This window comes from Tachyglossus aculeatus, chromosome 5 (assembly GCF_015852505.1).
Source record: "Tachyglossus aculeatus isolate mTacAcu1 chromosome 5, mTacAcu1.pri, whole genome shotgun sequence".
In the NCBI taxonomy this organism is placed as follows: domain Eukaryota; kingdom Metazoa; phylum Chordata; class Mammalia; order Monotremata; family Tachyglossidae; genus Tachyglossus; species Tachyglossus aculeatus.
The window spans coordinates 9,963,128-9,979,668 of NC_052070.1; the positions used below are offsets into that span (position 1 = coordinate 9,963,128).

Below are 16,541 nucleotides of genomic sequence, written 5' to 3' on the forward strand. Positions count from 1 at the left end.
TGGGCTGCTTCCCCTGGAAAGGAACAGACAGAGAAATGGGGGAGGCGTCCAATATAAAGGGGCTCAGAAAACTGTGGGAGATTAATAATAATAATAATAATAATAATGGCATTTGTTAATCACTTACTACAGAACAGTGCTTTGCACATAATAAGCGCTTAACAAATACCATCATCATTATTATGTGCAAAGCACTGTTTTAAGCGCTGGGGAGGCTACAAGGTGATCAGGTTGTCCCACGGGGGGCTCACAGCCTTCATCCCCATTTTACAGATGAGGTAACTGAGGCACAGTGAAGCTAAATGACTTAATAATAATGATGATAATAATAATGATGGCATTTATTAAGCGCTTACTATGTGCAAAGCACTGTTCTAAGCGCTGGGGAGGTTGCAAGGTGATCAGGTTGTCCCACGGGGGGCTCACAGTCTTCATCCCCATTTTACAGATGAGGTCACTGAGGCCCAGAGAATAATAATAATAACAATAATAATAATAATAATGGCATTTATTAAGCGCTTACTCTGTGCAAAGCACTGTTCTAAGCGCTGGGGAGGTTACAAGGTGATCAGGTTGCCCCAGGGGGGCTCACAGTCTTCATCCCCATTTTCCAGATGAGGTCACTGAGGCCCAGAGAATAATAAGAATAATAATGATGGCATTTATTAAGCACTTACTATGTGCAAAGCACTGTTCTAAGCGCTGGGGAGGTTACAAGGTGATCAGGTTGCCCCAGGGGGGCTCACAGTCTTCATCCCCATTTTACAGATGAGGTCACTGAGGCCCAGAGAATAATAATAATAATAATGGCATTTATTAAGCACTTACTATGTGCAAAGCACTGTTCTAAGCACTGGGGAGGTTACAAGGTGATCAGGTTGCCCCACGGGGGGCTCACAGTCTTCACCCCCATTTTCCAGATGAGGTCACTGAGGCCCAGAGAATAATAATAATAAAAATAATAATAATAATACTGGCATTTATTAAGCGCTTACTATGTGCAGAGCACTGTTCTAAGCGCTGGGGAGGTTACAAGGTGATCAGGTTGTCCCACAGGGTGCTCACCGTCTTAATCCCCATTTTACAGGTGAGGACACTGAAGCCCAGAGAAGTGAAGTGACTGGCCCAAGGTCACACGGCTGACAAGTGGCGGAGCAGGGATTTGAACCCATGACCTCTGACTTCAAAGCCCGGGCTCTTTCCACTGAGCCACGCTGCTTCTCTATTATTAAATGCCATCATTACCGAATACCATCACTATCATTATTATTATTGGGGAGAGGATGATAGTTAGATATCATCTCTGTCATTCAATCGTATTTATTGAGCGCTTACTGTGTGCAGAGCACTGGACTAAGAGCTTGGGAAGCTTCCAGACTGTGTGTAGAGCGCTGCGCTGAGCACTTGGGAGAGTCCAAATTAATTAGCGGTCACGATCCCTGCCCTCAAGGAGCTGTCGCTCAACCGTGTGTAGATTGCTGGACTGAGCGCTTAGGGGAATCCAATGGTGTCAGCAGACACAGCCCCTGCCCACAGGGAGCTGACAGTCCAATAGGGGAGACGAGAACCAGACAGGAAAATAATAATAATAATAATAATAATAATAATAATAATGGCATTTATTAAGCGCCTCCTGTGTGCAAAGCACTGTTCTAAGCGCTGGGGACGTTTCCCTTCAAAGCCTTCTAGACTGTGCGCCCGCTGTTGTGTAGGGACCGTCTCTCTATGTTGCCAACTTGGACTTCGCAAGCGCTTAGTACAGTGCCCTGCACACAGTAAGCGCTCGATAAATACGATTGAATGATTGAATGAATGAAATGAATGAACTTGGGATACGTTGCCAACTTGGACTTCCCAAGCGCTTAGTACAGTGCTCGGCACACAGTAAGCGCTCGATAAATACGATTGAATGACTGAATGAATGAAATGAATGAACTTGGGATACGTTAACAACTTGTACTTCCCAAGCGCTTAGTACAGTGCTCGGCACACAGTAAGCCCTCGATAAATACGACTGAATGAATGAATGAATGTCTGTCTCCCCCTTCTACCCTGTGAGCCTGCTGTTGGGTAGGGACCGGCTCTCTATGTTGCCAACGTGGACTTCCCAAGCGCTTAGTACAGTGCTCGGCACACAGTAAGCGCTCGATAAATATGGCTGAATGAATGAATGAATGAATGAATGTCTCCCCCTTCTAGCCTGTGAGCCCGCTGCTGGGTAGGGACCATCTCTATATGTTGCCAACTTGGACTTCCCAAGCGCTTAGTACAGTGCTCGGCACACAGTAAGCGCTCGATAAATACAATTGAATAAATGAATGAATGAATGTCTGCCTCCCCCCTCTAGACTGTGAGCCCGCTGTTGGGTAGGGACCGTCTCTATATGTTGCCAACTTGGACTTCCCAAGCGCTTAGTACAGTGCTTGGCACACAGTAAGCGCTCGATAAACACAATTGAATAAATGAATGAATGAATGTCTGCCTCCCCCTTCTAGACTGTGAGCCCGCTGTTGGGTAGGGACCGTCTCTATGTTGCCAACTTGGACTTCCCAAGCGCTTAGTACAGTGCTCGGCACACAGTAAGCGCTCGATAAATACGACTAAATGAACTGAATGAATGAAACGGATGAACTTGGGAGAGTCCAAATTAATTAGCGGTCACGATCCCTGCCCTCAAGGAGCTGTCGCTCAACCATGTGTAGACTGCTGGACTGAGCGCTTAGGGGAATCCAACGGTGTCAGCAGACACAGCCCCTGCCCACAGGGAGCTGACAGTCCAATAGGGGAGATGAGAACCAGACAGGAAAATAAAAATAATAATAATAATAATAATAATAATGGCATTTATTAAGTGCCTACTGTGTGCAAAGCACTGTTCTAAGCACTGGGGACGTTTCCCTTCAAAGCCTTCTAGACTGTGCGCCCGCTGTTGGGTAGGGACCATCTCTCTATGTTGCCAACTTGGACTTCGCCAGCGCTTAGTACAGTGCCCTGCACACAGTAAGCGCTCAATAAATACGATTGAATGATTGAATGAATGAAATGAATGAACTTGGGATATGTTGCCAACTTGGACTTCCCCAGCGCTTAGTACAGTGCTCGGCGCACAGTAAGCGCTCGATAAATACGATTGAATGATTGAATGAATGAAATGAATGAACTTGGGATACGTTGCCAACTTGGATTTCCCAAGCGCTTAGTACAGTGCTTGGCACACAGTAAGCGCTCGATAAATACAATTGAATAAATGAATGAATGAATGTCTGCCTCCCCCTTCTAGACTGTGAGCCCGCTGTTGGGTAGGGACCGTCTCTCTATGCTGCCAACTTGGACTTCCCAAGCGCTTAGTACAGTGCTCGGCACACAGTAAGCGCTCAATAAATATGATTGATGATGATGGTGATGATGACAAATACGACTGAATGAATGAATGTCTGTCTCCCCCTTCTAGTCTGTGAGCCCACTGTTGGGTAGGGACCGTCTCTCTATGTTGCCAACTTGGACTTCCCAAGCGCTTAGTACAGTGCTCGGCACACAGTAAGCGCTCGATAAATACGACTGAATGAACTGAATGAATGAAACGGATGAACTTGGGAGAGTCCAAATTAATTAGCGGTCACGATCCCTGCCCTCAAGGAGCTGTCGCTCAACCGTGTGTAGATTGCTGGACTGAGCGCTTAGGGGAATCCAATGGTGTCAGCAGACACAGCCCCTGCCCACAGGGAGCTGACAGTCCAATAGGGGAGACGAGAACCAGACAGGAAAATAATAATAATAATAATAATAATAATAATAATAATAATAATAATAATAATGGCATTTATTAAGCGCCTACTGTGTGCAAAGTACTGTTCTAAGCACTGGGGATGTTTCCCTTCAAAGCCTCCTAGACTGTGCGCCTGCTGTTGGGTAGGGACCGTCTCTCTATGTAGCCAGCTTGGACTTCGCAAGCGCTTAGTACAGTGCCCTGCACACAGTAAGCGCTCGATAAATACGATTGAATGATTGAATGAATGAAATGAATGAACTTGGGATATGCTGCCAACTTGGACTTCCCAAGCGCTTAGTACAGTGCTCGGCACACAGTAAGCGCTCGATAAATACGATTGAATGAATGAATGAATGAATGAATGAATGAATGAGCCCGCTGTTGGGTAGGGACCGTCTCTAGATGTTGCCAACTTGGACTTCCCAAGCGCTTAGTACAGTGCTCGGCACACAGTAAGTGCTCGATGAATATGACTGACTGACTGACTGAATGAATGAATGAATGAGCCCACTGTTGGGTAGGGACCGTCTCTCTATGTTGCCGACTTCAACTTCGCAAGTGCTTAGTCCAGTGCTCGGCACACAGTAAGCGCTCGATAAATACGACTGAATGAATGAATGAATGAAACGAATGAACTTGGGAGAGTCCAAATTAATTAGCGGTCACGATCCCTGCCCTCAAGGAGCTGTCGGTCAACTGTGAGTACAGCGCTGGACTGAGCGCTTAGGGGAATCCAATGTTGTCAGCAGACACAGTCCCTGCCCACAGGGAGCTGACAGCCCAATTCATTCATTCATTCAATTTATTCAATTATAAATAATTGAATAAATAAATTATAAAAATAAATAAAATAAATTATAAATTTATTTATAAATAATAAATAAATAATAATAAATAAATTATAAATATTCAATTATTCATTCAATTTATTGAGCGCTTAAGTACGATTGAATGAATGAATGAATTGGGCTGTCAGCTCCCTGTGGGCAGGGACTAAGGGAGATGAGAACCAGACAGGAAAATAATAATAATAATAATAATAATAATAACGGCATTTGTTAAGCACTTACTATGCGCAAAGCGCTGTTCTAAGAGCTGGGGGGATACACGGGGGGGCTCCCAGTTTTCACCCCCATTTTCCAGACGAGGGAACTGAGGCCCAGGGAAGTGAAGCGACTTGCCCCGAGTCACCCAGCTGACGGTTGGCGGGGCCGCGATCCGAACCCACGACCTCGGACTCCAAAGCCCGGGCTCCTTCCGGGCTTGGAGAAGCAGCGTGGCTCAAAGGAAAGAGCCTGGGCTTTGAAGCCGGAGGCCATGGGTTCGAATCCCGGCTCCACCACTTGTCAGCTTTGGGCAAGTCACTTCACTTCTCTGTGCCTCAGTTCCCTCATCTGTCAAATGGGGGTGAAGACTGTGAGCCCCATGCAGGACAACCTCATCACCTTGTATCCCCCCAGCGCTTAGAACGGTGCTTTGCACCTAGTAAGTGCTTAATAAATGCCATCATTATCATTATTATTAATGATAATACACTTAGTACAGTGCTCTGCACACAGTAAGCGCTCAATAAATACGATTGATTGATTGATTATAATTATTATTATTATATCCGCTGAGGCACGCTGCTTCGCATTAAATTTTTAGACTGTGAGCCCACTGTTGGGTAGGGACTGTCTCTCTATGTTGCCAACTTGTACTTCCCAAGCGCTTAGTCCGGTGCTCTGCACGTAGTAAGCGCTCAATAAATACGATTGATGATGATGATGATTAAATAAAGTCCAGGCGGGGGAAGGAGCAGATGTGTGTGAAGATTTGGGTCTCTCCGCATCCCCGTCCCCGGGAATGCCGACGACGCAGACCCTTACCCACTTGGCGATGGGGCAGCCTCGGGAGCTCTTCCCCTCCTTCCCGGTGTAGATGACCTTCTCGATGCGGACGGCCTCTCCCTTCTCTCCGTACCTGCGGGCCGGGGCGGGGGGACAACGGGCCGCGGGGCCGTCAGGCCGGCCCAAACGGGGCAGGAGGCCCGCCCGCCCCATCCCGTCTCCCGACGGGCACTCACCGCTCCTCCATGAGCTCCCGGATGGACGCCACGGTGGGCCCGGCGCCCAGGTGGGTGTAGTACGGACCCTCGTCCTTCTCCACGATTTGCTCTGCGGGAAGAGGGAGGAGGTGAGCGGGGCCGGGGTCCCGGACCCGTCCCCCCCGGCACCTGAGCGGCCACGGTCCCCAGGGGCCCGTTGGGGACCCGCCCCATCTGCCCGGGGCTGGGGGGGGGCCTTCCCAGACTGATCCCCCTTTTTCAATCAATCAATCAATCAATCAATCAATCAATCAATCAATCGTATTTATTGAGCGCTTACTGTGTGCAGAGCACTGGACTGAGCGCTTGGGAAGTCCAAGTTGGCAACATATACAGACGGTGCCTACCCAACAGTGGGCTCACAGTCTAAAAGATGAGCCCCTTCCTTCCTCTTCCCATCGTCCCCCTCTCCATCCCCCTCATCTTACCTCAATCAATCAATCAGTCATATTCATTGAGCGCTTACTGTGTGCAAAGCACTGGACTAAGCACTTGGGAAGTACAAGTTGGCAACATATAGAGAGAGTCCCTACCCAACAGTGGGCTCACAGTCTAAAAGATGAGCCCCTTCCTTCCTCTCCCCCTCGTCCCCCTCTCCATCCCTCTCATCTTACCTCAATCAATCAATCAATCGTATTTATCGAGCACTTACTGTGTGTAGAGCACTGGACTAAGCGCTTGGGAAGTACAAGTTGGCATCATATAGAGATGGTGCCTATCCAACAGTGGGCTCACAGTCTAAAAGATGAGCCCCTTCCTTCCTCTCCCCCTCGTCCCCCTCTGCATCCCCCTCATCTTACCTCAATCAATCAATCGTATTTATTGAGCGCTTACTGTGTGCACAGCACCGGACTGAGCGCTTGGGAAGTACAAGTTGGCAACACAGAGAGGCGGTCCCTACCCAACAGGGGGCTCACAGTCTAAAAGATGAGCCCCTTTCTTCCTCTCCCCCTCGTCCCCCTCTCCATCCCCCTCATCTTACCTCAATCAATCAATCACATTTATTGAGCGCTTACTGTGTGCTGAGCACTGGACTAAGCGCTTGGGAAGTACAAGTTGGCAACATAGAGAGTCTAAAAGATGAGCCCCTTCCTTCCTCTCCCCTTCGTCCCCCTCTCCATCCCCCTTATCTTACCTCAATCAATCAATCAGTCGTATTTATTGAGCGCTTACTGTGTGCAGAGCACTGGACTGAGCGCTTGGGAAGTCCAAGCTGGCAACATAGAGAGACGGTCCCTACCCAACAGGGGGCTCACAGTCTAAAAGATGAGCCCCTTCCTTCCTCTCCCCCTCGTCCCCCTCTCCATCCCCCTCATCTTACCTCAATCGATCAATCACTCATATTTATTGAGCGCTTACTGTGTGCAGAGCACTGGACTAAGCGCTTGGGAAGTACAAGTTGGCAACAAACGGTCCCTACCCAACAGTGGGCTCACAGGCTAAAAGATGAGCCCCTTCCCTCCTCTTCCCCTCGCCCCCCTCTCCATCCCCCTCATCTTACCTCAATCAATCAGTCGTATTTATTGAGCGCTTACTGTGTGCAGAGCACTGTACTAAGCGTTTGGGAAGTACAAGTTGGCAACATAGAGAGACAGTCCCTACCCAACAGTGGGCTCACAGTCTAAAAGACCTCCTTCCCTACCCCACAGCACCTGTATCTATGTATATATGCTTGTACAGATTTATTACTCTATTTATTTATTTATTTATTTATTTTACTAGTACATATCTATTTTATTTATTTTATTTTGTTAGTATGTTTGGTTTTGTTCTCTGTCTCCCCCCTTTTAGACTGTGAGCCCACTGTTGGATAGGGACCGTCTCTAGATGTTGCCAACTTGGACTTCCCAAGCACTTAGTACAGTGCTCTGCACACAGTAAGCGCTCAATAAATACGACTGATTGATTGATTCCCCCCACCCTACATCTTTCCCCTCCCCACAGCACCCGCATATATAATAATAATAATAATTGCATTTATTAAGTGCTTACTATGTGCAGAGCACTGTTCTAAACTCAATAAATATGACTGAATGAATGAATGTCTGTCTCCCCCTTCTAGACTGTGAGCCCGCTGTTGGGTCGGGACCGTCTCTCTATGTTGCCAACTTGGACTTCCCAAGCGCTTAGTACAGTGCCCTGCACACAGTAAGCGCTCGATAAATACGACTGAATGATTGAATGAATGAAATGAATGAACTTGGGATTCGTTGCCAACTGGGACTTCCCAAGCGCTTAGTCCAGTGCTCTGCCCACAGTAAGCGCTCAATAAATACGATCGATTGATTCTAAGCGCTGGGGAGGTTACAAGGTGATCAGGTGGTCCCACAGGGGGGCTCACAATCATAATCCCCATTTTCCAGATGAGGGAACTGAGGCCCAGAGAAGTGACGGGACTTGCCCCGAGACACCCAGCTGACAAGTGGCGGAGCCGGGATTTGAACCCATCATCATCATCAGCAATCGTATTTATTGAGCGCTTACTATGTGCAGAGCACTGTACTAGGCGCTTGGGAAGTACAAACTGGCAACATATAGAGACAGTCCCTACCCAGCAGCGGGCTCATGGTCTAAAAGGGGCAGACAGAGAACAAAACCAAACATACTAACAAAATAAAATAAATAGAATAGATATGTACAAGTAAAATAAATAAATAAATAAATAGAGCAATAAATATGCACAAACATATATACATATATACAGGTGCTGTGGGGAAGGGAAGGAACCCATGACCTCTGACTCCAAAGCCCGGGCCCTTTCCGCCGAGCCACGCGGCTATATTTGTACAGATTTCTCACTCTATTGATTTTACTTGTACATATTTACTATTCTATTTGTTTTGTTAATGATAGGCCTCTAGCCTTATTTCTATTTATTCTCGACTTGACACCTGTCCACAGGTTTTGTTTTGTTGTCCGTCTCCCCCCTTCTAGACTGTGAGTCCGCTGTTGGGACCGTCTCTATATTCATTCATTCATTCAATCGTGCTTATTGAGCGCTTACCGCGTGCAGAGCACTGTACTAAGCGCTTGGGAAGTGCAAGTCGGCCACATCTAGAGACAGTCCCTACCCAACGACTAGAAGGGGGAGACAGACAACAAAACCAAACATGTGGACATTCATTCATTCACTCAACCGTATTTATTGAGCGCTTACTGCGTGCAGAGCACTGTACTAAGCGCTTGGGAAGTCCAAGTTGGCAACATCTAGAGACGGTCCCTACCCAACAGCGGGCTCACAGGCTAGAAGGGGGAGGCAGACAACAAAACAATTAGCAATTCCTCTCTCCTCCTCCCCATTCCCCCGACCCTACATCCTTCCCCTCCCCACAGCACTCGCATATATCAATCAATCGTATTTATTGAGCGCTTACTGTGTGCAGAGCACTGTATATATATTTGTACAGATTGATCACTCTATTTATTTTACCTGTACATATTTCCTATTCTATTGATTTTGTTAATGCTGTGCATTTCGCTTTATTTCCATTTGTTCTGACGACTTGACGCCTGTTACCTTCTGGACTGTGAGCCCACTGTTGGGTCGGGACCGTCTCTAGATGTTGCCAACTTGGACTTCCCAAGCGCTTAGTCCAGTGCTCTGCACACAGTAAGCGCTCAATAAATACGATTGAGTGAATGAATGAATGTCCACGTTTTGTTTTGTCGTCTGACTCCCCCTTCTAGACTGTGAGCCCACTGTTGGGTAGGGACCGTCTCTATATGCTGCCAACTTGTACTTCCCAAGCGCTTAGTACAGTGCTCTGCACACAGTAAGCGCTCAATAAATATGATTGAATGAATGAATCTAGCTTCATTTCTATTTGTTCTGATGACTTGACGCCTGTCCACATGTTTTGTTTTGTTGTCTGTCTCCCCCTTCTAGACTGTGAGCCCGTTGTTGGGTAGGGACCGTCTCTACATGTTGCCGACTTGTACTTCCCAAGCGCTTAGTACGGTGCTCTGCATGCAGTAAGCGCTCAATAAATATGATTGAATGAATGAATGAATGAATGAATCTAGCTTTATCTCTATTTGTTCGGACGACTTGACACCTGTCCACATGTTTTGTTTTGTTGTCTGTCTCCCCATTCTAGACTGCAAGCCCATCGTTCGGTAGGGACCGTCTCTAGATGTTGCCGACTTCTACTTCCCAAGCGCTTAGTCCGGTGCTCTGCACGCAGTAAGCGCTCAATAAATATGACTGAATGAATGAATGAGAACCACGGATAAAGACAGGCCGGGCATCTGCATTGGCCGGGCATTGGCAATTGCCAATTGCCAGCTGTGTGACTTTGGGCAAGTCACTTGGCTTCTCTGGGCCTCAGTTCCCTCATCTGGAAAATGGGGATGGAGACTGTGAGCCCCCCATGGGACGACCTGATCACCTTGTAACCTCCCCAGCGCTTAGAACGGTGTTTAGCACATAGTAAGCGCTTAATAAATGCCATCATCATCATCTGCTCCTCGCTTTCCGGAGGTGGGGTGCGGCCCCCAGCCCGGGTCGGTGCGGGGGGCAAGCCCTCCCTCAGCGTCTCCACGGAGGGAGAAGGGGTGGCTCTCCCCCAGCGGGCTTGTTGCCAGCTTTGCCAGCGTGGTCAGCCCAGCCCACGCGGGCCGGGGGGACGGTCCCACGGGACGGGGGCACCTGAGCCGAACCACACGATGGCCACTGCTGCCGCGACCACCGTCCGGGTCCTCTGGGGCCCCGCCAGGAGAGACAGGGCCCTGCCGTCCCTCGCACTCGTGATTCAGTGGCCCAAAAGAGGCCCCCACCCATGCTGCTCACGGCCGAGAGGCTACCCAGCTTGGCGCTGCTGGAGCCGCTCCCCGGAGCCCCGCGCCGGCCCCCTGGCTCTGCCCGCCACCTAAAACTCAACATGTCCAAGACTGAACTCCTTGTCTTCCCTCCCAAACCTTGTCCTCTCCCTTTCTCCTCTCTGTTGACGGCACTACCATCCTTCCCGTCTAACAAGCCCGCAACCTTGGTGTCATCCTCGACTCGGCTCTCTCGTTCACCCCTCACATCCAAGCCGTCACCAAAACCTGTCGGTCTCAGCTCCGCAACATTGCCAAGCTCCGCCCTTTCCTCTCCATCCACACCGCTCCCCTGCTCATTCAAGCTCTCACCCTATCCCGTCTGGACTACTGCATCAGCCTTCCCTCTGATCTCCCATCCTCGTGTCTCTCCCCACTTCAATCCATACTTCGTGCTGCTGCCCGGATTATCTTTGTCCAGAAACGCTCTGGGCGTGTTACTCCCCTCCTCAAAAATCTCCAGTGGCTACCAATCAATCTGCGCATCAGGCAGAAACTCCTCAGCCTTGGCTTCAAGGGTGTCCATCACCTCGCCCCCTCCTACCTCACCTCCCTTCTCTCCTTCTACAGCCCACCCTGCACCCTCCACTCCGTGCCTCGCTCTCGCCCGTCCCGCCGTCGACCCCCGGCCCACGTCATCCCCCGGGCCCGGAATGCCCCCAATCCCTCTGCCCCTCCGCCAAGCTCGCTCTCTTCCTCCCTTCAAGGCCCTACTGAGAGCTTACCTCCTCCAGGAGGCCTTCCCACACTGAGCCCCCTCCTTCCCCTCTCCATACCCCCACCTTACCTCCATCCCCTCCCCACAGCACCTGTATATATGTTTGTATGTATTTATTACTCTATTTTATTTGTACATATTTATTCTACTTACTTTATTTTGTTAATATGTTTTTTTTTGCTCACTGTCTCCCCCTTCTAGACTGTGAGCCCACTGTCGGGTAGGGGCCGTCTCTAGATGTTGCCAACTTGGACTTCCCAAGCTCTTAGTCCAGTGCTCCGCACACAGTAAGCGCTCAATAAATACGATTGAATGAAGGATCGCCTTGTAACCTCCCCAGTGCTTTGCACATAGTAAGCGCTTAATAAATGCTATCATTATTCTCCCCACCCCCACGGATGGCTGGGCTCCCGGGGCCCTGCGCCACACCCCCGCCACGGGAACCCTTCTGCTTCACCTTGATTCCCTCGTTTTGCTCTTTCCCCTCCCCACAGCACTTATGTGTCTATCTATAATTCTATTTTTATTGATGCCTGTTTCCTTGTTCCGATGTCTGTCTCCCCCCACCCCGCCACCCCCAAGGCTGCAAACCCGCTGCGGGCAGGGAATGTCTTCATTATCGTATTGTACTTTCCAAGCGCTTAGTACAGTGCTCTGCACACAGTAAAGAAGCAGAGCAGCGTGGCTGCTAGAGAAGCAGCGTGGCTCAGTGGAAAGAGCCCGGGCTTTGGAGTCAGAGGTTATGGGTTCAAATCCAGGCTCCGCCAACTGTCAGCTGGGTGACTTTGGGCAAGTCACTTGACTTCTCTGGGCCTCGGTTACCTCATCTGGAAAATGGGGATGAAGACTGGGAGCCCCCCGTGGGACAACCTGATCACCCTGTAAACTCCCCAGCGCTTAGAACAGTGCTTTGCACATAGTAAGCGCTTAATAAATGCCATCATCATCATCATCATCATCATCAATTGTATTTATTGAGCGCTTACTACGTGCAGAGCACTGTACTAAGCGCTTGGGAAGTACAAATTGGCAACATATAGAGACAGTCCCTACCCAACAGTGGGCTCATGATCAGTAAGCGCTCAATAAATATCACTGAATGAATGAATGAATGAATGAATGAATGGGGCAGGGGCGCCCTCAAAGCACGCTTTATAGCCGGGTGTTCCCGGCCCGCCTCCTCCCCAAGCTGCCCACACCCAGTCCAGAACCAGTCCGCGACTGGGCAGAGACCCAAGAGCAACGGGGGCGGAAAAGGAGAAGCCCGGGTGAGCCCCGTTGCCGCCTCGTCCTTCCCCTTCTTCCACTCATTCGTTCAGTCGTATTTATTGAGCGCTTACTGTGTGCGGAAGCGCTGGACTGAGCGCTCGGGAAGTACGAGTTGGCAGCACACGGAGCCGGTCCCGTTCCATCCCCCCGGCCCCGGTGCCCGAAATGGGGGGGTGGCACCCGGTGGCCCTCGCGGCCGGCAGGGCTGGGAACCGGAGACCGAAACTGGCCAAACTGGTCTGCCGAGCCGAGAGGAGGCCTCGCCCTTCTGTACGTCCCACGGGCATCGCCCGGGGCCCGCCCGCCCCCGCCCGCCTACGGTGCCCATCGAGCTCCCCCGGGGGCCCAGCCTGGTGTCCGGCTGGCTACGGGACCCAGTCTGGCTCCCCACGGGTCCCGGTGGGGCGGCGGCGATGCCCGTGGGCCGCAGAGGAGGGCGAGGCCTTCTCTCCCCTCTCGAGACCGGTCCGGTCGGTTTGGCCAGTTTCGGTCTCCGGTTCTCAGAGCTGCTGCTGCTGCTGCGGTGGCAGCGAGGGAGCCCGGCGGGTGGCGGCGAGCGGCCGGGCTGGCGCTTGCCCCCGTTGGCCACCTCGGAGGGATCCGGGAATCCAGAGGAAAGCGGCCCAGACAAGGCGCCGCCCCCCGCGCTTCCGACCCCATTCCTTCACACCACAGCAAAGCACTCGCCCTCTCCCTGACGGCCACCTTCGACCGTGTGCCCTCCAATGGCTTCTTTCCCACCACTTTCAACGCCCCCCGTGTCTCTCCTAGCCTAAAAAAAACCCTGCCTCGTCCCCGCCATGGGTCCCTCATGTTATCACCCCATCTCCCTCCGACCTTTCCCCTCCAAACTCCTCGAGTGATCTGTCCACACCCGCTGTCTCCACGGCCTCTCCTTGCGCCCATCCAATCCGGCTTCCGCAGAAACGGCCCCCTCCGGGGTCTCCAGTGACCTCCTCCTTGCCAAACCCAACGGCTTCCGCTCCATCCTAATCCTCCTCGACCTCTCGGCCGCCTTCGACACCGCGGGCCTCCCTCTTCTCCCGGAAACGCCATTCAACCTCGGCTTCACGGCCACCGTCCTCTCCCGGTTCTCCTCCTCCGTCTCCGGCCGTTCACTCTCGGTCTCTCCCGCGAGCTCCTCCTCTGTGAGCCCGCTGTTGGGTAGGGACCGTCTCTCTACGTTGCCAACTCCAAGCGCTTAGTCCAGTGCTCCGCACACAGTAAGCGCTCAATAAATACGACTGAATGACCGCCTCCCAGGCCCTAACTGTGGGGGTCAGTTCCGGGTCCCCTTCTCTTCTCCATCTTCCCCCGCTCCCTCGGAGAACTCTTTCCCTCCCACGGCTTCAACTCCCACCTCGACGCGGATGATTCCCCAATCTCCCTCTCCGGCCCTGATCGCTCTCCCTCTCTCTGGTCTCCTGTCTCCTCCTGCCTTAGTACAATGCAAGTGCTTAGTCCAGTGCTCTGCACACAGTAAGCGCTCACTAAATACGATCGATTGATTGCCTTCAACCCATCTCTGCTTGGATCTCCTCCCGTCACCTCAAACTTGACACGTCCGAAACAGAACGTCGTCCCTTCCCACCCAACCCCCAGTCCTTCCCCTGCCTTTCCTATCGCCGTAGGCTTCTCGCTCCCGTCCCCACTTGACTCTGCTGCCCGGGTCATTTTTCTAGGGAAACGTTCAGTCCGTGTTTCCCCCCTCCTCGAGAACCTCTCCGCGTCCAACTGAAACGCGTATTTAAAGCCACCGATCCCCTCGCCCCCCTCCCGCCTCGCCTCGCCGCTCACCTTCTCGTCGCGCCTCCGTCTTGCCTATCTCGCCCCCGTCTTCCCTCTGGCCCGGGATGCTCTCCCTCCTCAAATCCCACTTCCCCGTATCCCCCTCCCGCTTCCAAGCCTGACTGCAGGCCCCTCTCTCCCAAGAGCTTTCCTTAAGCCCCCCGTTTCCTCATCTCCCATCCCCTTCGGCGTCGCCCTCACTCCCTTTATCCCTCCCCGTGCCACGTCCGTCTCCGTCACCGATTTATTTCTATCCACGTCTGCGTCCCCCCGTCGACCGGAAGCTCGCCGTGGCAGGGAACGCGTCCGTTAACTGCGCTCTCCCGAGCGCTCGGCCCAGTGCTCTGCACGCCGTGAGCGCTCGATAAACACGACTGGACGAACGGGCAGAAGGGACCCCCCGGGCCCTCTTCTCCGGGACGAACCGAAGACGCCGGCGCACGCCCCCTCCCCCGACCCCCTCCGGACCGAGGCAGGGGCCGGAGCGTTCGGCGCGGGACCCGGGAGCGGTAAACTGAGGTTCGGGGCGGGACGGCCCCTCCCGGACCCCGGGGTGGGGCGGGGAGGGCACTGACCGACACAGTCGCAGGTGGGGAACTCGGCCTGGGCTCGCTTGGCGGGGGTGTCCAGGAGGCTCTTGGTGGGCGGGTCCAGGTATTTGAGGGGCGACTCCAGGAAGCCGCTCAGGGACGGGGCGAGCGGGGCCTCGGCGGGGGCGGGGGCGGCGGCGGCGGCCTCCGAGGCCAGGCAGGTGGTGGACAGCACCATCACGGCGCCCGACGTCTCCAGCTTCATCTGCTTCGGGGAGCGGGCGGCCCAGGGGCTCTCGGGGGGCGGCGGGCGGGGGGCGGGCCGCTCCTCGGGGGAGGGGGCCGGGGGCGGCAGCCCGAAGCCGTCCCCGAACTCCGCCTCGAACTGGCGGATGAGCTCTTCCAGCTTGGCGTCGTGGGCGGGCGCGGCGTCGGGCGGGCCGCGGGGGCCCGTTTCCTGAGTTGGGGGGGGCGTCACGGTGGCCCCGGGGGGGCTGGGTGCAAAAAGAGCGGGGGACGGGGCCGGCGCGGGGCGCGGCCCCGCCAGGCTGATCTGCCGCAGGGGCGGGAAGAGGAGCTGGGCCTCGCGGGCCTTGGACTTCTTGATGTGGACGGGCTTGCGGGGCGCCGGCCCCGTCCCGGGGGACGATGACGCCGACGACGACGTCGCCGCCGACGCCGGCTTCTTCTTCTTGTCCTTGGCCGGGACCCAGGGGGGGGGGGGGTCGGGGCCCTCCGGCTCGGCGAAGAGGCCGCGGCGGTGGTGCAGGTGCCGCTGCAGGGCGGACTGGGCCTGGCGATGGGAGTCGGGGGCCGCCCGGGTCGGGTCGCCGGGCGGGCCGAGCAGCCGCTCCAGCTGGGACGCGGGGTCCGACGGCGGGGGGGCCGGGCGGCGGCGGCGGCGGCGGCGGCGGCGGCGGGGCCGGGGGGCGCGGGCCGGGCGGCTGGGGCAGGGCGGAGGACAGCTGGGTCAGGGCCTCGATGGCGATGGCCGCCTGCAGGCTCAGGTTCTTCTCCTTGGCGATGCTCAGGGCGCTCTGGGACAGGGGGAGCCCCCCGGGCCCCGCGGGGAGGCCGGCGGCGGGGGCCGGGCCGGCGCGGGCCCCGGGCGGGACCCCGGCCGAGCGGATCTTGCTCTGCAGCCAGTCCAGGTAATCGGGGCAGTCGGGCCCGTCGCAGTCGCAGTGCGGGGGCTTCAGGCCGTGCCGGGCCAGGGCCAGGGCGGCCTGCAGGGCGTCCAGGTCTTCGGCGGGCCCGCCGCCCGGGCCCGCCCCGTACGACGCGGCCTCCGCCGCCGCCACCGCCGAGAGGGCCGCCAGGTCGCGGGCGGCGGGGGCGGGCTCCCAGCCGGGCTTCTTCGGGCCCCCGGGCTCGCCGGCCCCATTGAGCGGGCCCGGGCCGCTCGGGGCCCGCGGGTCACCGGGAGCCGGCCGCCCCGCGTCCATCCGGGCCGGGGCCGGGCCATCAACCGTCGCGACGCCCTCGGAGCCTGCCTGGGAGGAAGGACGACAGGAGAGGGCGAGGGTTAGCCTCACGTCCCGCCTCGGTTTCCCCCCCGCCACC

At 54.3% G+C, this 16,541-nt stretch overlaps 1 protein-coding gene across 1 annotated transcript in view; it reads right to left on the reverse strand.

Moving 5' to 3' along the window:
• Positions 1 to 16,541, reverse strand: part of TET3 (tet methylcytosine dioxygenase 3) — a 157,398-nt gene that overhangs the window by 66,042 nt on the left and 74,815 nt on the right. Inside the window, exons 5-8 of the mRNA XM_038746430.1 lie at positions 15,902 to 16,471; positions 15,024 to 15,834; positions 5,835 to 5,925; positions 5,638 to 5,731 (exon numbers count right to left, since the gene is read on the reverse strand). Coding sequence (XP_038602358.1) covers positions 5,638 to 5,731; positions 5,835 to 5,925; positions 15,024 to 15,834; positions 15,902 to 16,471 — 1,566 coding nt within the window. The remainder of the gene's footprint in view (positions 1 to 5,637; positions 5,732 to 5,834; positions 5,926 to 15,023; positions 15,835 to 15,901; positions 16,472 to 16,541) is intronic.